This window comes from Stegostoma tigrinum, chromosome 6, assembly GCF_030684315.1.
Source record: "Stegostoma tigrinum isolate sSteTig4 chromosome 6, sSteTig4.hap1, whole genome shotgun sequence".
Lineage (NCBI taxonomy): Eukaryota > Metazoa > Chordata > Chondrichthyes > Orectolobiformes > Stegostomatidae > Stegostoma > Stegostoma tigrinum.
Window position 1 is genome coordinate 98276716 of NC_081359.1, and position 19405 is coordinate 98296120.

Sequence of the window (19405 nt, forward strand, 5' to 3'; positions counted from 1 at the left end):
GGACTTGAAGAGGCTTTGCATTAGCAGGAGGGGCTTATCCACTTAGCTGTCTTTCCCACCAACACTTATTCTAAAGCCAGCCATGAGAACTGAAAGTGAGAGGTAACAACATAGCTAATCACTAAGCATCATGCACTATGCTAACGCTCATGTTCATCACATCGAGTGAAATATAACAATGTTGCAGCATAAAAGCCAGGTTCTGATCAGTTTTTAATTCATAACAGTCTGCGCAGAGAATTGGGCAGAAGTCAGAGGTTATTGTGCCTGGTTTAATCAAGAATGGTTTAAATTGGGCAAGTTTATCACCATGTTTTGACCTTCTGACCAGTTATTGCTGTTAACATTGATTCTGAATTGGAATTGAGCATCTCCATTTCAATACAAGCAACTGATATCACAATTATCAGCTCAGATTAGAGGAAGCTGTTGTGAGGTGCTCATTATTGGTAGAGTGCTCTCAGTTGCAGGGGATTTGTACGCTAAGGTTATATAGTCAACAACGACAGCTTGAATTTAATGTCATGAATATAGCAAAATATCTCACAGAAGAAGGTTGTCTTGACTATTTCCTGGGATGAAGGGGTTATTTCATTTTAAGGAAATGTTGGGCCTGTATCCTTTGGAGTTCAGAACAATAAGCAGTGATCTTACTGAAATGCATGAACTCTTGAGGGGAATTGTTAGGCGTCATATTAGAACTAGGAGATTCATTTTAAGAATAACTTTAGACAGATATGGAAAATTCTTCTTCTGACAGTCACATGTTTATAAACTTCTCTTCCGCAGAGATTTATGAGTACACCGTCTGCCCGATGATATGGAAAATTGCCCAGGAATGTTGTGTCGACAGGAAAAAAAAGCAGAACAAATTCAGTCTTCCCCACTCTCAGTCATCAGCACAGTGATAGAAGGGGTCATGACTGTGCTATCGGCAGTGCTTGCCAATGAATAAACTGCTTAGTAAGACTCAGTTTGGGTTTTGCCAGGGCCGCTCAGCTTCTGATTTCATGTGCAGCCTTGGTTCAAATTTGAACGAATGAGCTGAATTCCAGAAATGAAGTGATAGTGACTGCCCTTGACATCAAAGCCACATATTGTGGGAGGAAAGGCCTATTCTACACAAACAGACATACATCAAACAAGAAATGCTGACAAGGACCATTTTTATTCATGAATGATTAACTCAAGCAAGAGTGTGGTTTAAGCTGAAATCAGTGACATTGAAAACAGTGGGATAAACCTTCAGCCATCAGGTATTTACTGCTTCTTTTCGACTTTCTTTCCTTCTTCCCTTTTGTAACTTCCCAGGAGCATGTATCTGTTGAACATCGTCGCTGCCCTGACACTGTTACTATGTGGAGCTGTTCGATGAGGCCAGTGTCTGGCTTCCCGTTGGGGACTTGCTTTGCAAGGGCAGAGGAAGAGGAGCTCAAGTCTTTCTAACAGGCCCAGCTGAAGGTTGGAGCAAGGATAAAGGCCGCACTGGAGGGTGGAATTCCATACTGGCGATCTCTTTGTAACTGCACTGTGCATGAGTCAGGCACTGAGCCGGATTGAATGATAACAGTTTTATTATGTTCTCAGATTCCTCTGAGCTCAGTTCCTGTGGGAAATTAACCAGAGAATGAAAGAACGGGCTTGACTGACTAATAGTACTTTCATCTTTCACCACAGCAGGAGAGTCAAGCACTCTAGAATCATTGATGAATGTCTTATGATTAGTTACAAAATGCTCTTTTGGAGAACGATTTGCAGAATTCCAAGTTACACAGGGATTGAGGTGTTCCAGTGAATCGGCTATAAAAATTTAGTTTGCAGCTACAGCAGTAAATCAGGAAGGGCTAATGGGATGCCAGCCTTTATTGCAGGAGGAATTGTGCATCGAAGCAAGGATGTTCTGCTACAGTTACAGTGGGCATTGGTCAGCCTGCATTTCGAATACTGTGGGCAGTTTTGGTTGCCTCGTTTAAAAAAAGTTGTAAATACATCAGAGGCAGCTTGGAGAAGGTTTGGTAGATTAATGCCTGGAGTGCATCATCTTATCAGGGTGGGCTGGACTTTTTTTTCACTAGAGGCCAGAAGTGTGAATTTTATTGAAGTGATCTTGACAAGGTGGATGTGGAAAGGATGCTTCCTCAGGTGGGTTAGCCTGGAACTTCATGGAATCATACAATACAGAAGATGCCCTTCTGACCATCAAGACTCCATTTCAAGAAGTATACTCTTAACCACTCAGGTTCCACTGTCCCACACTACGCCTCGAATGTTATGACACTTCAAGTGCTTAACTGTGATTTCCCACCTCAATTACCCTCCCAGGCAGTGCATTCCAGATCCCCATTACTGTCTGGGTGACAAAAGCTTTTTTCTCAAATCACCTCTAAACTTTCAAGCCTTTCATTTTAAAACAGTATTAGACCTTTCAATCAAGAGAAACAGCTGCTTTTTGTTCGCTCTGCCCATGCCTCTCATACAGGCCCTTTGGCCCACGATGTTGTGCCGACCTATTATGCTACTAAGATCAATCTACCCTGCATACCCTATATTTTACTATCCTCATGTGCCTATCCAAGAGTCGTTTAAACGTCTCTGACTCCACTACAATTGCCGGCAGCGCATTCCACATGCCCACCACTCTCTGCGTGAAGAAATTCACCTCTATCAGGGCTTCCCTCAACCTTCTCTGCTCCAAAGAAAACAACCCGAGCTTATTCAGCTTCTCTTCATGGCTGAAATGCTTCATCCCTGGCAATATCCTGGTGTATCTACTCAGCACCCCCTCTAGTGCAATCACATCTTTCCCATAGTGTGGTGACCAGAAATGTACTTGGTACTCCAACTGTGGTCTAACCAAAGTTCTATGCAGCTCCAGAACAACCTCCCTGCTCTTATAATCTATGCTTTGATTGATAAAGGCAAACATCCAGTATGCTTTCTCCAATTACTCTATTAAACTGTCAAGCACTCCAAGATCCCTCTGTTCCTTCGGTTTCCTAGCGTCTTGCTATTCATTGGGTGATCCTCTGTCTTGTTCCTTCTTCCAAAGTGTGTCACCTGACATTTATTAGGGTTAAATTTCATCTTGATCCGACCCTCTGACCACTCTGTCTATATTCCCCTGAAACCTATCATCTTCCTCCTCAATGTCCACCATCGAGCCAATCTTTGTGTCACCTGCATAATTATGAATCATCCTTTTCACATTCTCATCTACCTCATTTATAAATATCACAAACAATAATGGACCTAGCACTGATCCCTATGGTACGCCACTGCGCACAGGCCCCAGTCACACATACAGCTTTCGAACATTACCCTCTGTCCCCTGTTACAAAATCAATTTTGGATTCACCTTGCCAAGTTTCCCTGTTCTGAAATTAGAAGTCTTCTGTTTAGGACAGAAATGAGAGAAATTTATTTTCTCAGAGGGTTTTTAGATTAGATTAGATTCCCTACAGTGTGGAAACAAGACCCACAAGTCCACACCGCCCCCTGAAGCATCTCACCCAGCCCATCCTCCTCTAACCCACACATCCCTGAACACTATGGGCAATTTAGCATGGCCAATTCACGTAGCCTGCTCATCTTTGGACTGTGAGGAAACCGGAGCACCCGGAGGAAACCCACGCAGACACGGGGAGAATGTGCAAACTCCACACAGACAGTTAGCCGAGGCTGGAATTGAACCTGGGTCTATGGTGCTGTGACGCTGAAGTGCTAACCACTGAGCCACCATACGGTTGTACGACTTTGGAGCTGCCTGACTCAGAAAAGGGTGGAGGTGAAGTCACTGAATATCTTTAAGGCAGAGATAGATTCCTGTTAGGCAGGTTTGGTCAGGACTGTGAAATTCTGAACACATTAACCATGATCTGGTTGAATAGTGGAGCATGTGTGAAGGGTTAATGGCCTACTTTTCCCTATCATTTGTACATTTATCTATTTTAATCCCAAAAGATCCCACAGACACCTCTCATTCCTCTATAGGATCTCAACAGGTTCTAAGATTTTTGCCTCCATATTCTGTCTGCGCACTTACTCCACAGGTAGATCATTCTTTAGCCCATGTGGAGTTACTAACCATAAATCTCCATCTCCCATTGCCGTTCTTACAAACTATCAACAACCTGAATTGTGAAACCAAAGAAAATAGTCTACTGCAATGGTGAATAGTTGCATCTTTGAAGTATGCTGCTGTACCGATGTAAAGACTGGTCTCCAAATCCAAGCTACAATTCCAGGGTTGTGAATCTCTGTGATATAGACGGGAAATTGGGTTCCACTACTTGACACACTTGTAACTGCAAGATTATAAAGTAACCCAAGGAATCCTGTGCCTGAGCTGGGTTAGTTTAGTGAAAATTAAGGACATAAATGGCAAGATAGACATTTTGCAGAGAGTTTGTAGTCATTGACTTCAGTGTCAATGTTGATAACAATAGTTTAAGAGAGTGGGTCAACAGTACATGAGTTATTCATTAATTAGACATAAGAACAGGAGAATACCATTCAGTCCATCTTGCCATTCAGTACCATCACAGCTCATTGAATGCATCCATGTCTTTTACCTACTCCATCCATACAACCCTGTATGCCATTGGTAATCAGAAATCTCTACCTTAGGCATATTCCAAGATTGATCTGTGGTAGAGAAGTCCAATGGTTCATAACCCTCTGAGTGAAAAAAAAACCATCTCAGACCTAAATGACATCCCCCTATTATCAAATTTTGTCTCTTGTTGTAGACTCCCCAACCAGGGGAAAGAGTTTACTTACCTGCATCCTGTCTGTCTATCCCTTTGAATATTTTGTAAGTTTTAATCACATTACCTCCCATTCTACAAAATGAGGTCCACAGAATACAGACCCAGTATGCTCAATGTCTCTTCACAGGACAGTCACACCATCTCAGAATGAGTCTGGTTAATCTGGTGTTATGACTTTATTTTCTCTAAATAAATATTTAAAGAAGCTTACAGTTAGAAACCAAAAATCTGTTAACATGCTGTGCACTTAGGACCCATTCAATCTTCAATTTGAATCCCATTAATTAAAATGAATTGGATTAGAATGCTAACTCTGTTGTTCACTTAGTCAGATGGATTTGGGGTCTCAGTAGTGAGTTTTTTTTGTAGATGAGCAATTACATCTCATTTGAAAATTTTGTGCATTCTGCTAGATGGTAATTTGTCAGTTTTTTTAAAAAATCATTCTTATGATGTGTATGCCCATCCCAATTGTTGTGGATCCGCAGTCATAAGTAGACCAGACAGGATAAAGATGATAGTTTTCTTCCCTAAAGTAGATTTACAGTGAGAGGTGAAAGATTTAAAAGGGATCTGAGGGATAACTTTTTCAGGCACACAGTGGTGTGTGTATGAAATGAGCTGCCAGAGGATGTGATAGAGGTGGGTACAATTACAACAGTTAAAAGACATCTGGATGGGTACATAAATAAGGAGTGATAGAGGGATATGGACCAAATGTTAGCAAATGGGACTAGATCAGTCTAGGATATCTGGTTGGTATGGACATGTTGGACTGAACACTCTGTTTCTGTGCTGTATAACTATGACACGTTCACACTTCTTGACCATTCATCTTGGGCATAGAAAACATCTGGAGTAGGGCTGTGCCAAGCCCTGGCTGATATCAGGGATTTGGCTCCTGTTGACTTGCTTAAGCACAAACCTGAAAACTTGCAAAAGCAGATTAATAGTTTTGAACATTTGGCAACTCAACAAATGACCTGAGGAAAAGACTTTGGAGAACAAAACAGTTCTGAGCCCACCTGTTTTGCATCCTCTGCAGAATCCACAGACTGAATACCTAGTTCTACTCAGCTTTACTGGACACCAAAAATCGTAAGTACAACAAACTCAGTGTCTCCTGCCACCTTAAACAGGATTCCTACAGCTCCCAAATCCCGAGCCTGTCCCTGCACCTCCCCCACCATTGACCATGAGGCCACGGCCGGTGAACACACCGATGACGTCACATCCGCCACTACCGGGCACACCACTTCCGGGACCACGGCTGCTGCTGCAGTCACCGCCTCCACTTCCAGAACTAACACTACAAACATCACCCTCACTGCTGCCGCCCACAACACTCCTCCCACCGCCGACACCGCACCACCCGCTGCCGATGCAACCCCGCCCATTGTCGATGGAACTCCGCCCACAACCGACACCGGAACCCTGCCCACACCCTCCTCAGCCAGCAACACCAGAGTAGACCGCCACACCGAGCACTGCCGCATCTTCACCATCCCCCCAAGTCCTACCCCTGACTGAGGACGAATGGTCAGTCCTAAGCAAGGGGCTCACCTTTGTCCCCCTACACCCACACTTCAATGAATACCAGTCACATTTGGACATAGAGCAGTTTTTCTGCCGTCTTCGCCTCCACGCTTACTTCTTTAACCGGGAGCCTAACCCTCCCTCCACTGGCCCCTTCACCTGCCTCCAACAAAAGTCCTCCTCCTGGACACCACCACCAGGCCTCCAACACTCCCTCGACCTCTTCATCTCCAACTGCCGTCGAGACATTAACCACCTCAACCTCTCTCACCGACTCCAACCTCTCCCCCGCAGAACGGGCAGCCCTCCGCTCCAACCCCAACCTCACCATCAAACCCGCAGACAAGGGAGGCGCAGCGGTAGTATGGCGCACTGACCTCTACATCGCCGAGGCCAAACGCCAACTCTCCAACACCTCCTGCTACCGCCCCCTTGATCATGACCCCACCTCTGAGCACCAAACCATCATCTCCAATACCATCCATGACCTTATCACCTCAGGTGACCTCCCACCCACAGCCTCCAACCTCATTGTTCCCACATCGCCCGTTTCTATCTTGGTCCCAAAATCCACAAACCCGCCTGCCCCGGCCAACCCATTGTTTCCACCTGCTCCTGCCCCACCGAACTCATCTCCACCTATCGGGACTCCATTTTCTCCCCCTTGGTCCAGGAACTCCCCACCTACGTCCGTGACACCACCCATGCCCTCCACCTCCTCCAATTCCCTGGCCCCCAACACCTCATTTTCACCATGGATGTCCAGTTCCCATACACCTGCATTCCCCATGCAGATGGCCTAAAGGCCCTCCGCTTCTTCCTGTCCCGCAAGACCAACCAGTCCCCCTCCACCGACACCCTCATCCGCCTAGCCGAACTCGTCCTCACCCTCAACAATTTCTCTTTCGATTCCTCCCACTTCCTACAAAGGGGGTGGCCATGGGTACCCGCATGGGCCCAAGCTATGCCTGCCTCTTTGTAGGTTACATGGAACAGTCCCTCTTCCGCACCTACACTGGCCCCAAACCCCACATCTTCCTCCGTTACATTGATGACTTTTTTGGCACTGCCTCTTGCTCCCAAGAGGAGCTCGAATAGTTCATCCACTTCACCAACACCTTCCACCCCAGCCTCAAGTTCACTTGGGCCATCTCCAACACATCCCTCACCTTCCTGGACCTCTCTGTCTCCATCTCAGGAAACCAGCTAGAAACTGATGTCCACGTCAAGCCCACCGACTCCCACAGCTACCTAGAATACACCTCCTCCCACCCACCCTCCTGCAAAAATTCCATCCTCTATTCCCAATTCCTTCGCCTCCGCCGCATTTGCTCCCAGGATGAGGCATTCCACTCCTGCACATCCCAGATGGCTGCGTTCTTCAAGGACCGCTACATCCCCCCTGCAGTCATTGAGAACGCCCTTGACTGTGTCTCCCACAACACATCCCTCACACCCCGCCATAAGAAGATCCCCTTGTCCTCACATACCACCCCACCAACCTCCTGATACAACGCATCATCCTCCAACACTTCTGCCATCTACAATCCAACCCCACCACCCAAGACATTTTTCCATCCCCACCCTTGTCTGCCTTCCAGAGAGACCACTCTCTCCATGACTCCCTTGTCTGCTCCACACTCCTCTCCAACCCCACCACACCCGGCACCTTCCACTGCAACCACAGGCAGTGCTACACTTGCCCCCACACCTCCTCCCTCAGCCCCATCCCAGGCCCCAAGATGACTTTCCATATTAAGCAGATGTTCACCTGCACATCTGCCAATGTAGAATACTGTATCTACCGTACCTGGTGTGGCTTTCTTTACATTGGGGAAAACAAGCGGAGGCTTTGCAGAATACCTCCGCTCGATTCGCAATAAACAACTGCACCTTCCAGTTGCGAACCATTTTAACTCTCTCCCATTCCTTAGACAACATGTCCATCATTGGCCTCCTGCAGTGCCACAATGATGCCACCCGAAGGTTGCAGGAACAGCAACTCATATTTCGCTTGGGAACTCTGCAGCCCAATGGTATCAATGTGGACTTCACCAGCTTCAAAATCTCCCCTTCCCCCACTGCATCACAAAACCAGCCCAGCTCGTCCCCGCCTCCCAAACCTGTTCTTCCTCTCACCTATCCCTTCCTCCCACCTCAAGCTGCACCTCCGATTCCCACCTACCAACCTCATCCTGCCTCCTTGACCTGTCCGTCCTCCCTGGACTGATCTATCCCCTCCCTACCTCCCCACCTATACTCTCCTCTCCACTCATCTTCTCCTCTATCCATCTTCAGTCTGCCTCCCCGTCTCTCCATATTTATTTCAGAACCCTCTCCCCATCCCCCTCTCTGATGAAGGGTCTAGGCCCGAAACGTCACGTTTTGTGCTCCTGAGATGCTGCTTGACCTGCTGTGTTCATCCAACTTCACACTTTGTTATTTTGGATTGTCCAGCATCTGCAGTTCACATTATCTCTGAAAACTGTAAGTCTGGTGTCCTTACATTTAAGTGGTTGGCCCCAGAATTGGAGTGTACTTTAACAGCAGCAATTCAGGAGAAGTCGCAGTACCTTTGTGTTTCAGCTTTATGGCTATTTGGCAAATATTGGCACAGTTTAGGAAACAAACCAGATTTCATGCTGTTATTACAGTGAATTATAAAATCTGAAAGTCAGCCAGATTCACGAAGAGAAAACCATGGCTACCTTTCTTGTTTCAGGCAATGGGATCGATTAAAATTGAATGTGTTTTGAAGGAGAAGTACTCGGTTGGAGAAAGTCCTACATGGGAAGAAAAACATGGCACATTGCTCTATGCTGACATTACTGAACAGCATGTGTACAGATGGCATCCTGACAGTAATCAAGTGGAGAAAATCCATGTTGGTAAGATAATTACACCTTAATTTACTTAGGAATTGCGAAAGAGTTGCATGGACCCAACTATTGATTAAACTAATTGTCTGTCACTGAAATGCAAAAATGTCCCATTGTCAACTTTGCATTTTGAGTGGAAGCATCAAAGGACATATTCTTCAATTGTTCTTAATTTGTCTTTTTTAATTCAATGACTGCTATTTCTTCATGGCCTGTATTGGTATTCTGCTGGAAAGTACATGTATGGGAGAGTGTGTGAAACACAAACAAAATTTGCTGGAAAAGTCAGGAGGAGAAATCAGCAGAGAAACAATGTTGTCATTTCAGGTCAACTTTCTGCCAAACATAAACTCCATCCTCTGCTGCTGATCTATGTTCACTTCCCAGCAATGTCTCAAATTTAACATTTTCAACCTGGTGCTCAAATCCTCTTATGGCCTAGCTTTTCCTTACCTGTCATTTTTGTCAGTCCTCCATTCCATCAGCACCTCTGTTCCCCACCAATTTGTGGCCTCTACACAACACGTTCCTAATCCCACTTTTAGTTGCCTTGTAAGCTCTGGAATTCCCCTTTAAATCTGCTCAAGCTTCCAGATCTCCTCCTTTAATATACACCTTAAAATTTACAACTTTACCAAGCTTTAAGTCAGCATCTTAACATCTCTCTCTTATGTTTCACTCCCACAACATTTTGCTACATGCAAACTGTTACACTGAGCTTCCTGTGAGTTGGGTACACAGTATAAAATTAGGCTGCAGTTTATTTCATTGCTATGACTAATGGAAAGCTGTAATTCAGTGTTACAATATCCCTCAGATGTGATTGTTCCTAGCTCATTCCTGCATTTTTCAGATGCTCCAGTTGGATCTGTTGTTCCCCGGAGTTCTGGCGGATATGTCCTGGCCATCGGAAAAAGGTTTGCCTTTCTGGACTGGGAGAAAAAGAAGGTTACAGATATTGCACAGATCGATAACATGAAAACAAACATCAGATTCAATGATGGCAAAGTGGATCCTGCTGGGCGCTTTCTAGCAGGTTTGTCAGTTTGCAGTGTATCGTGGCTGGTCACTTCCCTGGTTTCAACTCATCTGCTGCTGAAACACTCGTACCATTCTGATCTAAAGACCTAGCTGCTCCAAATCATTGGAACTCTTTACATATAAAGTTCTGCTGCCAATATCATTATCCAAACTGAATCCTGTCCACATCTCAGCCATCTGCCTCCTGATCCACCTTGGCTCTGGGTCCCAAAAAACTCCACAGATGCCTCTCATTCCACTATAGCATCTCAACAAGTCTCATTATTTTAATCAAATCCCCCCATAGGCCTGCCTCTTCAGACCTGCTATGCTTCCTGGACCTGATGTGTTGCATCCTAGGATTTTAAAGGAAGTGCCTATAGAGACAATGGATGCACTGGTAATAATCTTGTAAGAATCCTTAGATTTGAGAAATGTCCCAGTGGTTTGGAAAACTGCCAATTTAACAACCTTATTCAAAAAAGGCTACTTAGCTCGACATCTGCCATTTGGAAAATGCTGGAGTATGTAGGAAAAATGTAGCAGGAGAGCCTTTATAAATAGATAATAAAATCAAGCAGAGTCAGCATAGCTTCTTGGAGGGGGAATTTGCTCGGATTTTTTGAGGAAATAACAAGTAGGATAGATAAAGGAGGCTGGGTAGATGTAACACATTTGGATTTCGAACGGGTGTTCAGTAGTGTACTGCTTATGAAGCTGCTTGAAAAGATAGTATCAAAAAAATGAAAAAGAGAAAAAGTACTGGGGTAGTATATTGGCATAGACAGAGGATTAGCTAACTAATTTAAGGCAGAGATTAGGTTAAGAGGGGTAATTTCAAGAGTGCCATAGGAATCAATACTGGGGCCACAGTTATCTACAGTATAGTAATTATTTTGATGAAGAATTGGAATTTTCTGTCATCAGATTGGTGGATGGCACAAAAATGAAAGGAAAGCAAGTAGTGCTTTTGTGCTCCTGAAATGCTGCTGGGCCTGCTGTGTTCATCCAGCTCCACACTTTGTTATCTCGGATTCTCCAGCATCTGCAGTTCCCATTATCTCTGAACTCCCAATGACTTCCTTCTCGACTCAGAGAGTCTGACCAAACAGAGCTCATACACCCACAGCAGTGATACTGAGCAGTGCAAGCCCAGAAGGCTGCTAGTTCACCCTCCCTTCTGCATGATGAGTAGCTTGAGTTCAGATAAGGTTTCTGCGAGTGTTTTTAATCTCTTCAGACTTCGGGCGGCATGGTGGCTCAGTGGTTAGCACTGCAGCCTCACAGCGCCAGGGGCCCGGGTTCGATCCCAGCCTCAGTATGACAGGTTGGCACAACATCGAGGGCTGAAGGGCCTGTACTGTGCTGTAATGTTCTATGTTCTTGGGCGACTGTCTGTGTGGAGTTTGCACATTCTCCCCATGTCTGCGTGGGTTTCCTCTAGGTGCTCTGGTTTCCTCCCACAGTCCAAAGATGTGCAGGCTAGGTGGATTGGCCATGCTAAATTGCCCATAGTGTTCAGGGGGGTGTGGGTTATAGGGGGGTGGGTCTGGGTGGGATGCTTCAAGGGCGGTGTGGACTTGTTGGGCCAAAGGGCCTGTTTCCACACTGTAGGGAATCTAATTTAATCTAACCTAAACTTGCAGGAACTGGAGGAGAATAATAAGCCATGGCTTCTACCTGTGGTTTGCAGTCAATCTGCTGAACGACTTATCTTTACTTGAGAGGCTGAAGGCGTGTCTGGGGATATTCATAGAATCAGAGAATCCCTAATGCGGAGTCAGGCCCTTTGGCCCAACAAGCCCACGCCGCCCCTCATAGTATCCCACTCAGATCCATCCCTCACAACTCATCTAATCTACTCATCCTTGAACACTAGGGGCATGGCCAATCCACCCAGTCTGCACGTCTTTGGACTGTGGGAGGAAACCAGAGCACCTGGAGGAAACCCATGCAGACACGGGGAGAATGTGCAAACTCCAAACAGACAGTCACCCGAGAGTGGAATTGAGCCCGGGTCTCTGGCGCTGTGAGGCAGCAGCGCTAACTGCTGAGCTAATATGCCATGTCTGCTGAAAATTATTGTGGCCACTCAGAAAAGAAATAAAGCTATATCTGCCTTCAAACATTAGAGAAGTAATATTTGTATGTGTTGGGTGGATAAGAATGAAATATCTTAATAAACAATCCCAATCTGATGCCTTTCACTGTGCTATTTTGATTTTTGAGTGTTGGATTGTCCAGGGAAAGTACAGTAATCTTTGCACTGTTTCAAGTTTGTTCTTAACAAGGTTCTGTGTTTCAGGCACCATGGCAATGGAAACCCAGCCTGGTGAATTTGAAAGGCACCAGGGAGCCCTTTACACCTTGCAGACTAATCGCTCTGTCGTCAAACAATTTGATCAGGTGGACATTTCCAATGGTCTAGATTGGTCACTAGATCACAAGATCTTCTATTACATAGACAGTTTGTCTTTTACTGTGGATGCATTTGACTACGACCTGCAGACGGGAAAGATCTGTAAGTCTGGCAGCTGACAAGCAAATTTATTTTTCATTTGTTTAATGGCCTGAGATCACTGCTGCGAAGGCTGCATTTTTGACCTGGCCTTAGTTGTTGTAAGATGGTGATGCGCCTGCTCCTGGACAATCTACTGTCATGTAATGCAGTTAAGAGCTCTCTACGGTAGAGGTTCCACTGCTCCACCTCTGGAGGGTGATTCGTAATGTGTAAACTTTGCACTAATTTATTTTGACAGCTAATCGGAGGGTTGTGTACAAACTTGAAAAAGAAGAAGCTATTCCTGATGGACAGTGTATCGATAATGAGGGAAAACTCTGGGTTGCCTGCTATAATGGTGGAAGAATCCTTCATATTGACCCAGAGACAGGTGAGAAAACCATGAGAGCCTTATCCACTGTCAATATATCGTAGTGGGGTTTTTGAAAATCAATCAACGTGGTGACAGTGTTGTGGAGATGAAGGCGAGTGATCTGGGTAATGAAAAGGACCCCCAGCTTCATACTCTGGTCTGGTAGGATGCCGACGGTTCACACAGTTTGGTTTAGCCTGTGCCAGTTGGCAGAACAGGAGATCGACTCAGCAGTAAAGGAGCAGAATTTCTGGCATGCGGCTGGAATGGATGCTTTAAAGGAAATTTGAATTCAAACATAAATTCTTGCCACAGTTTAGGAAGGTTGTGAGAACTCTTGAGGGGGTGCAGCGGAGATTTTCCAGGGAGGAAAATATTACCTATAGGGTTATGTTGGAGACAGTTTGTCACCTCGGGGAAAGGAAGATTGAAGGGTGCTTTGATAGTGACAAACAAGGGTTTAGATAAAGTAGACAAAGAAACGCTGATTCCATTCACTGATAATTAGGACTGGGCAGGAGATGCAAGGGGAATGTGAGAAGTAATTTTTTTTCGGGATTCTAATGACCTAGAACTCTCTGCCCACAGAGTGATGAAAAGGGAAGTGGAGAATTATTCCAAAGGGGAATTGAATTGGCATTTGGAGGAAATAAATTTGTAGGGCTAATGGGATTGGGCCAGGGTATGGGACAATTGAGAGGAGGTAGAAATGTAAATGTGAATGTCATCGACATTTGGAACTTATTCTGCACATACAGATGGTGACAGTGAAGATAAGGAAGCTCATGGAGCAACTACCAATAACTGGGAACTCTAGAGGTTTAAGCATGGGCTGGGAGAAGGAAGTATTGCCGAACTACTTTATTTGGACAAATAGGGCAGGGCAATTGGACTTCTTTTAGAAGCTTAACCTTTAAATCCAATATCAACACCATTTGAAAGTCAGCTCTGGTCAATGGGTATCTGGGTGGTGGTTAGAAGTTCTGCCCATGGAAATATGCCTTATTCAAGTAACTCTAACCTTAACCCTATACCAGCGATGAAAATGTTGGATCTCTTTACTCACCTGACCCTTCAGTTTACCCAAACTCTCTTCTGATTCACCTGTTTCCATTTCCTCCACAACTGTTGACATTCTCTCTCCCCAGTTCAAGCTCTACTCTCAGCTTCTTTATCCTACCACTGCCACTGCTTGGAGCTATTCCTGTGGAAGATCAGCTGGCATCAGGTCTGCCTCAATCACCATCCTCTCACAGCCACTGCAACTTATCTACAACCGCTCTCTAACATCCATCATCCAACTACACTGAAATCCACCTCTCTTTTTGCTGTCCTCCACTTTGTCCTCCAGTTTTTTTTTCCAGCAACACTTTCTAAGAGTTCCTTTGGCTTTTTAAAAAAATTTCAGGCAACTCTTTATCTGCCTTACAGTTTGTACATGGAATGTCAAGCATATGGATCTTAACATCTGCATTTCAAGGGCCTCCACTTCTTCCACAGCTGTCCAGGTTTCTGAGGCACTGTAGGAAATTGGATTGAGTGTAGCAACTTATGAGATTTCTTTGTTGTTACAAGCTTGAGCCTTCCTGTTTTAACACATCCCTCCCAAGCCTCTTGACTATCATCAGTTTCCTTTCCTTTCATTGTTCCCATTGCCTCCTATCCATCATTGACATTTGTTTTTCCTCTTTCATTACTCTACATTTTCCCTAATCATTGTCATTCATTCTCCCTTTCCATTGACATCTAGTCTCACTCCTCATTCTGCCTTGCTTCTTCCCGAATCGGGCCTCTAATCTCTGCAATTGGCTCTTGATCGCCGTGCTACATTCATAACAAAGCATTAATAGAATTTAGTTTACTATTGTTTTCAGTCAAACAAGTGGCCTAGGAGGATTTTTTTTCTTGTAGGTAAAAGGATCCAGACAGTGAAGTTGCCTGTTAGTAAAACCACATCCTGCTGCTTTGGAGGAAAAGATTATTCTGACCTATATGTAACCACAGCTACCAAGAGAATGGATGAAGAGTCACTTCAGAAAGAGCCACTGGCTGGGGGCATTTTTAAGGTATACGGAATTGTTTTACCACCTACTGAACATACAAGTAGTACACGCAGCTCATCTAAAGGGTCATTTACCTGCTTGTCTTCCCTACCTTTGTAAAGCAACAATGAGATAATGGAAAACAGCCTCTACCTCTCTCACAGGGCCATAGTCCAAGGTTAAAGCTGGATGCCAAACACTTTGCCACCTTCACAGCAATGATTTCTCAGCTACAACTCACTGCTTTCCAGCAGAGATGACTAAATGGCAATCTCCAGTGAAGGTCCTGGCCTTTCAGCAGGGTGGTACAGTCCTGATGAAGGGTCTAGGCCCGAAACGCCGACTCTTCCGCTCCTCTGATGCTGCCTGACCTGTTGCGTTCTTCCAACTCCATGTTGTATCAACTCTGATTCTAGCATCTGCGGTTCTTGCTTTCTCCTTGGCACAGTTGGTCAGTAGGTAGCACTGCTATCTCACAGCGCCAGGGGCGTGGGTTCACTTCCAGCCTTTGGTGACTGTCTGTGCGGAGTTTGCACATTCTCTTATATCTGCATCGGTTTCTTTTGGGTGCTCTGGTTTCCTCTCACATGCCAAAGATGGGCAGGTTAGGAGGACTGGCCACGCTAAATTGCCTGTAGTGTTGGATTAGGTGGTTGGGGGGTGGTGTAGAGGTTGGGGAGGAGAGAGGTGGGTGGGTCTGTGTCAGATGCTCTTTGGAAGATCAGTGTGGATTTCACCTGGTTCAGCAGTATTGCCATCCTAGATGGGTTTTTAACTGTGCAAACCAAGGATTAAAATGCTGACAGTTCTGGTCAGTAGGCTTCGGATCTATGCTGATTCTAATGATAACAGCAACAGTGGAAGAAACACTCACAAACAAAGGAATAAAAGTCTGTGATTTAAACAGAACCTTTTGCAACTTCTAGTTATCCTAAAGTATCTCACGGATGATGGCGTTGACTGATGCAGAGGAAAAATGGTTCACATTTTGTGCACAGAAAGCTCCCCAAAGAGCTGTATGCAAATGTCTAACCTTGCAAATATTTTTCTTAAAGAATAAGTATTGTCTGGTACACCTGCTTCTCTTTGAAATAGTGCAACAGGATTTTTCAAGGCACCTCAGAAGACAGACAGTGCTTTCGTTTAATGCCTCATCCGAAAGATGGAATCTCTGCCCAAACATCCAGCTCTGGATCAGTTTCTGATTTAGAGACAAAAGTGTTAAACATTGAGTTATATCTCAGAAAGAGCATAAACTTGATGTATCAGAGGCAGGTGCAACAGATTGGATGCAGAAAATACAAAAAGACAGTCTCGTGAGGATGGAAAGTAAAGGCATCTTTGTTGAATGACTCATCAATTGTAATGATTATTTTCTTCCAGTCTTATAATCTTTCCTAATTTTGTATGATATTTCTCCTGCCACTGCCCCTCCTGAAGTGATTAATTCCATGATCTATGACTTCTATTTCTGAGTGTGAGAGGGAGAGAGAATGTGTGTGTGGGAGAGAGAGAGAGAGTGGTGTGTATGTCAGTGTGCGCATGTTTGAGTGTGGGAGAGAGAGAGACACTGTGTCTATATATGTAGCGTATGTGTGAGTGGTGTCTGTGTGTGTGGGTGTGTGTGTGCGCGTGGTGTTTGTGTGTGTGTGTGTGAGCGGTGTTTGTGTGTGTGTGTGAGTGGTGTTTGTGTGTGTATGTGTGTGTGTGAGTGGTGTTTGTGTGTGTGTGTGAGCGGTGTTTGTGTGTCTGTGTGTGAGTGGTGTTTGTGTGTGTGTGTGAGCGGTGTTTGTGTGTCTGTGTGTGTGTGAGTGGTGTGTGTGTGTGTGAGTGGTGTTTGTGTGTGTGTGGTGTCTGTGTCTGTGTGTGTGTGAGCGGTGTTAGTGTGTCTGTGTGTGTGTGAGCGGTGTTTGTGTGTGTGTGTGAGTGGTGTTTGTGTGTGTGAGCGGTGTCTGTGTCTGTGTGAGCGGTGTTTGTGTGTGTGTGTGTGCGTGGTGTTTGTGTGTCTGTGTGTGTGTGAGCGGTGTTTGTGTGTGTGTGTAAGTGGTGTTTGTGTGTGTGTGTGAGTGGTGTTTGTGTGTGTGTGTGTGAGCGGTGTCTGTGTGTGTGTGTGAGTGGTGTTTGTGTGTATGTGTGTGTGAGCGGTGTGTGTGTGTGTGTGAGTGGTGTGTATGTGTGTGCGTGTGTGAGTGGTGTTTGTGTGTGTGTGTATGTATGTGTGAGCGGTGTCTGTGTGTGTGTGGAGGTGGCGGGAAATACATCAGACTTCATTGAGCCATCATACGTCCCAGCCAAGTCCAATCACAGACTGAACGACCTTTTTCCATTCATCTTTCTCCACTTCCTATTCAGGGGTCACTGGGTAGTGAGCGTGTGAACAGGAGAAAGAATGCCAGCCAATTTTCCTCCTCTGGACGTATGTAAAGCTATGAAGTGTAGATGCAGAAATTTTGCTGGGGAGGTGATGGAGTGTAGGTTTTATCACTGGACTGTTAATCCAGTGACCCAGCTAATGTTCTGGGGACTCTGGTTTGATTCCTGCCACAACAGATGACGGAATTTGATTTCAATAATGAAGAAAGAGTCTGGAGTTAAGGGTCTAAATGATGACTATGAATCTGTTGCTGATTGTTTGGAAAAATCTATTTGGTTCATTGGAAGGAAACTGCCACCATGACCTGGTCTGGCTCACATGTAACTCCAGACCCACAGCAATATGGTTGACTTTTAACTGCCCTCTTTGCAATTAGGGGTGGTCAATTAATACTGGCTCAAACAGTGATGCCCTTATCCCATGAATAATAAAAATAAATTGCTAGTGTGTGCAACTCAAGTACTTGCTGCGTTAATCATTATGAAGCATCAGGCAGGTCTAGATAAACTCGATGTAACTTTCCAACATTATACTTCATTCAGTGAGAGATATTTGTGATCTGAGTAATATAAAAGAAGTTTTGAAATGAAAATTACCATTTAACTTTTTTTCTCCAGGTTACTGGACTGGGTGTGAAGGGGATTCCACCGTATTCATATGCAGGATAGAATATTTCCACAAGCAGATTCAGCGCCAACAGAAAAGGCATGCAAAAAATTGCAGCAGTGTTTGCAAACCTGGAAAAAATGTACACAAAATATTACACTATCTACTGAAAACTGTATCTTTGTTTCCATTTCTCATATAAACTGCACAAATCTAAAAGTGGTCACCATGGTGTCAATTATCAGACTAAAAGTGTTCGCACCCGTTCTATGTCACTTCAAATGGCTGCTGCGCCTTTTTCCGGTTCTCACTTTCTCACCCTAATCTCGCAGCGATCTATGATGACTCAGTTGGTGGTCATCTTATATCTGATTTCAAAGGTTGTGGGTTCAAGTGCCACTCCAGGATTTTAGTGTAGAACTGAAGATATACAGCAATGTACATGTATATGCAGCTATAGAAACTCCTGGTCAGACCCTATTTGGAGTACAGTGATCGTATTTGGGCTCCACACCTCAGGAAGAATATACTAGCCTTGGACAAAGTACAATGTACGTTCACAAGAATGATACCTGGACATCAGGCGTGAAGTTATAGAAGAGATTAAACAAATTAGGCCTGTTTTGTCTAAAATTTAGGAGGTTAAAGGCTGATCTGGTCAAATTTTTCATGCTAATATCAGGAAAAGAGGGGGTAAATAAAGATATAGTCTTTCTACTGATTGGCGATTCTAGAACTAGGGGCCATAGCCTGAGAATTAGGGCCAGGCCGTTCAGGAGAGATGTTAGGAAGCATTTCTACACACAAAGGTTAGTAGATGTTTGGAACTCTCTTCCACAAACAGCAGTGAATGCTGGATTGGTTGTAAATTTTAAATCTGAGTTAGGTACATCTTTGCTAAGCAAATGTATAGAGTTAGGCCACAGATCAACTATGATCTCATTGAATGGCAGAACAGGGTGAAGGACTTGAATGACCTCCTCCTGTTCTTTTGTTCCTATAAGACTGCAAGCTCTAATGCCATGCTGAGCTAATACCGTACTGTTAGAGGGGTGCAATGTTAGCTTTTATGTTGAACATAGCCCCTATCTGGGCTTGCAATTGGAGGCAGAATATCCAATACTGCAATTTTATTGAGGAATAGATAGGTAAGTTATCTCTGTTCTTCTGGCTAATACTTATATTATCATGGTTGGGTAGATATTGAAAGGCTGTAATCCGTGGCTGGGGAATCTAGAACATGGTAGTAGATTCGCCAACTTTAAGTACATTTAAGTCGTCATTGGACAAGCATATGGACGTACAT

The 19405-nt window shown here is 44.7% G+C and overlaps 1 protein-coding gene across 1 annotated transcript; it reads left to right on the top strand.

Moving 5' to 3' along the window:
* Nucleotides 1-1047: 1047 nt before the first annotated feature.
* On the top strand, nt 1048-18275 carry LOC125453411 (regucalcin-like). Its single transcript, XM_048532965.2, has 8 exons — nt 1048-1256; nt 5815-5867; nt 9028-9193; nt 10038-10220; nt 12510-12725; nt 12964-13095; nt 14989-15143; nt 18111-18275. Exons 3-8 carry the CDS (start codon nt 9031-9033, stop codon nt 18159-18161), a joined length of 900 nt encoding a protein of 299 aa, XP_048388922.1. The 5' UTR covers nt 1048-1256; nt 5815-5867; nt 9028-9030; the 3' UTR covers nt 18162-18275.
* Nucleotides 18276-19405: the final 1130 nt, after the last annotated feature.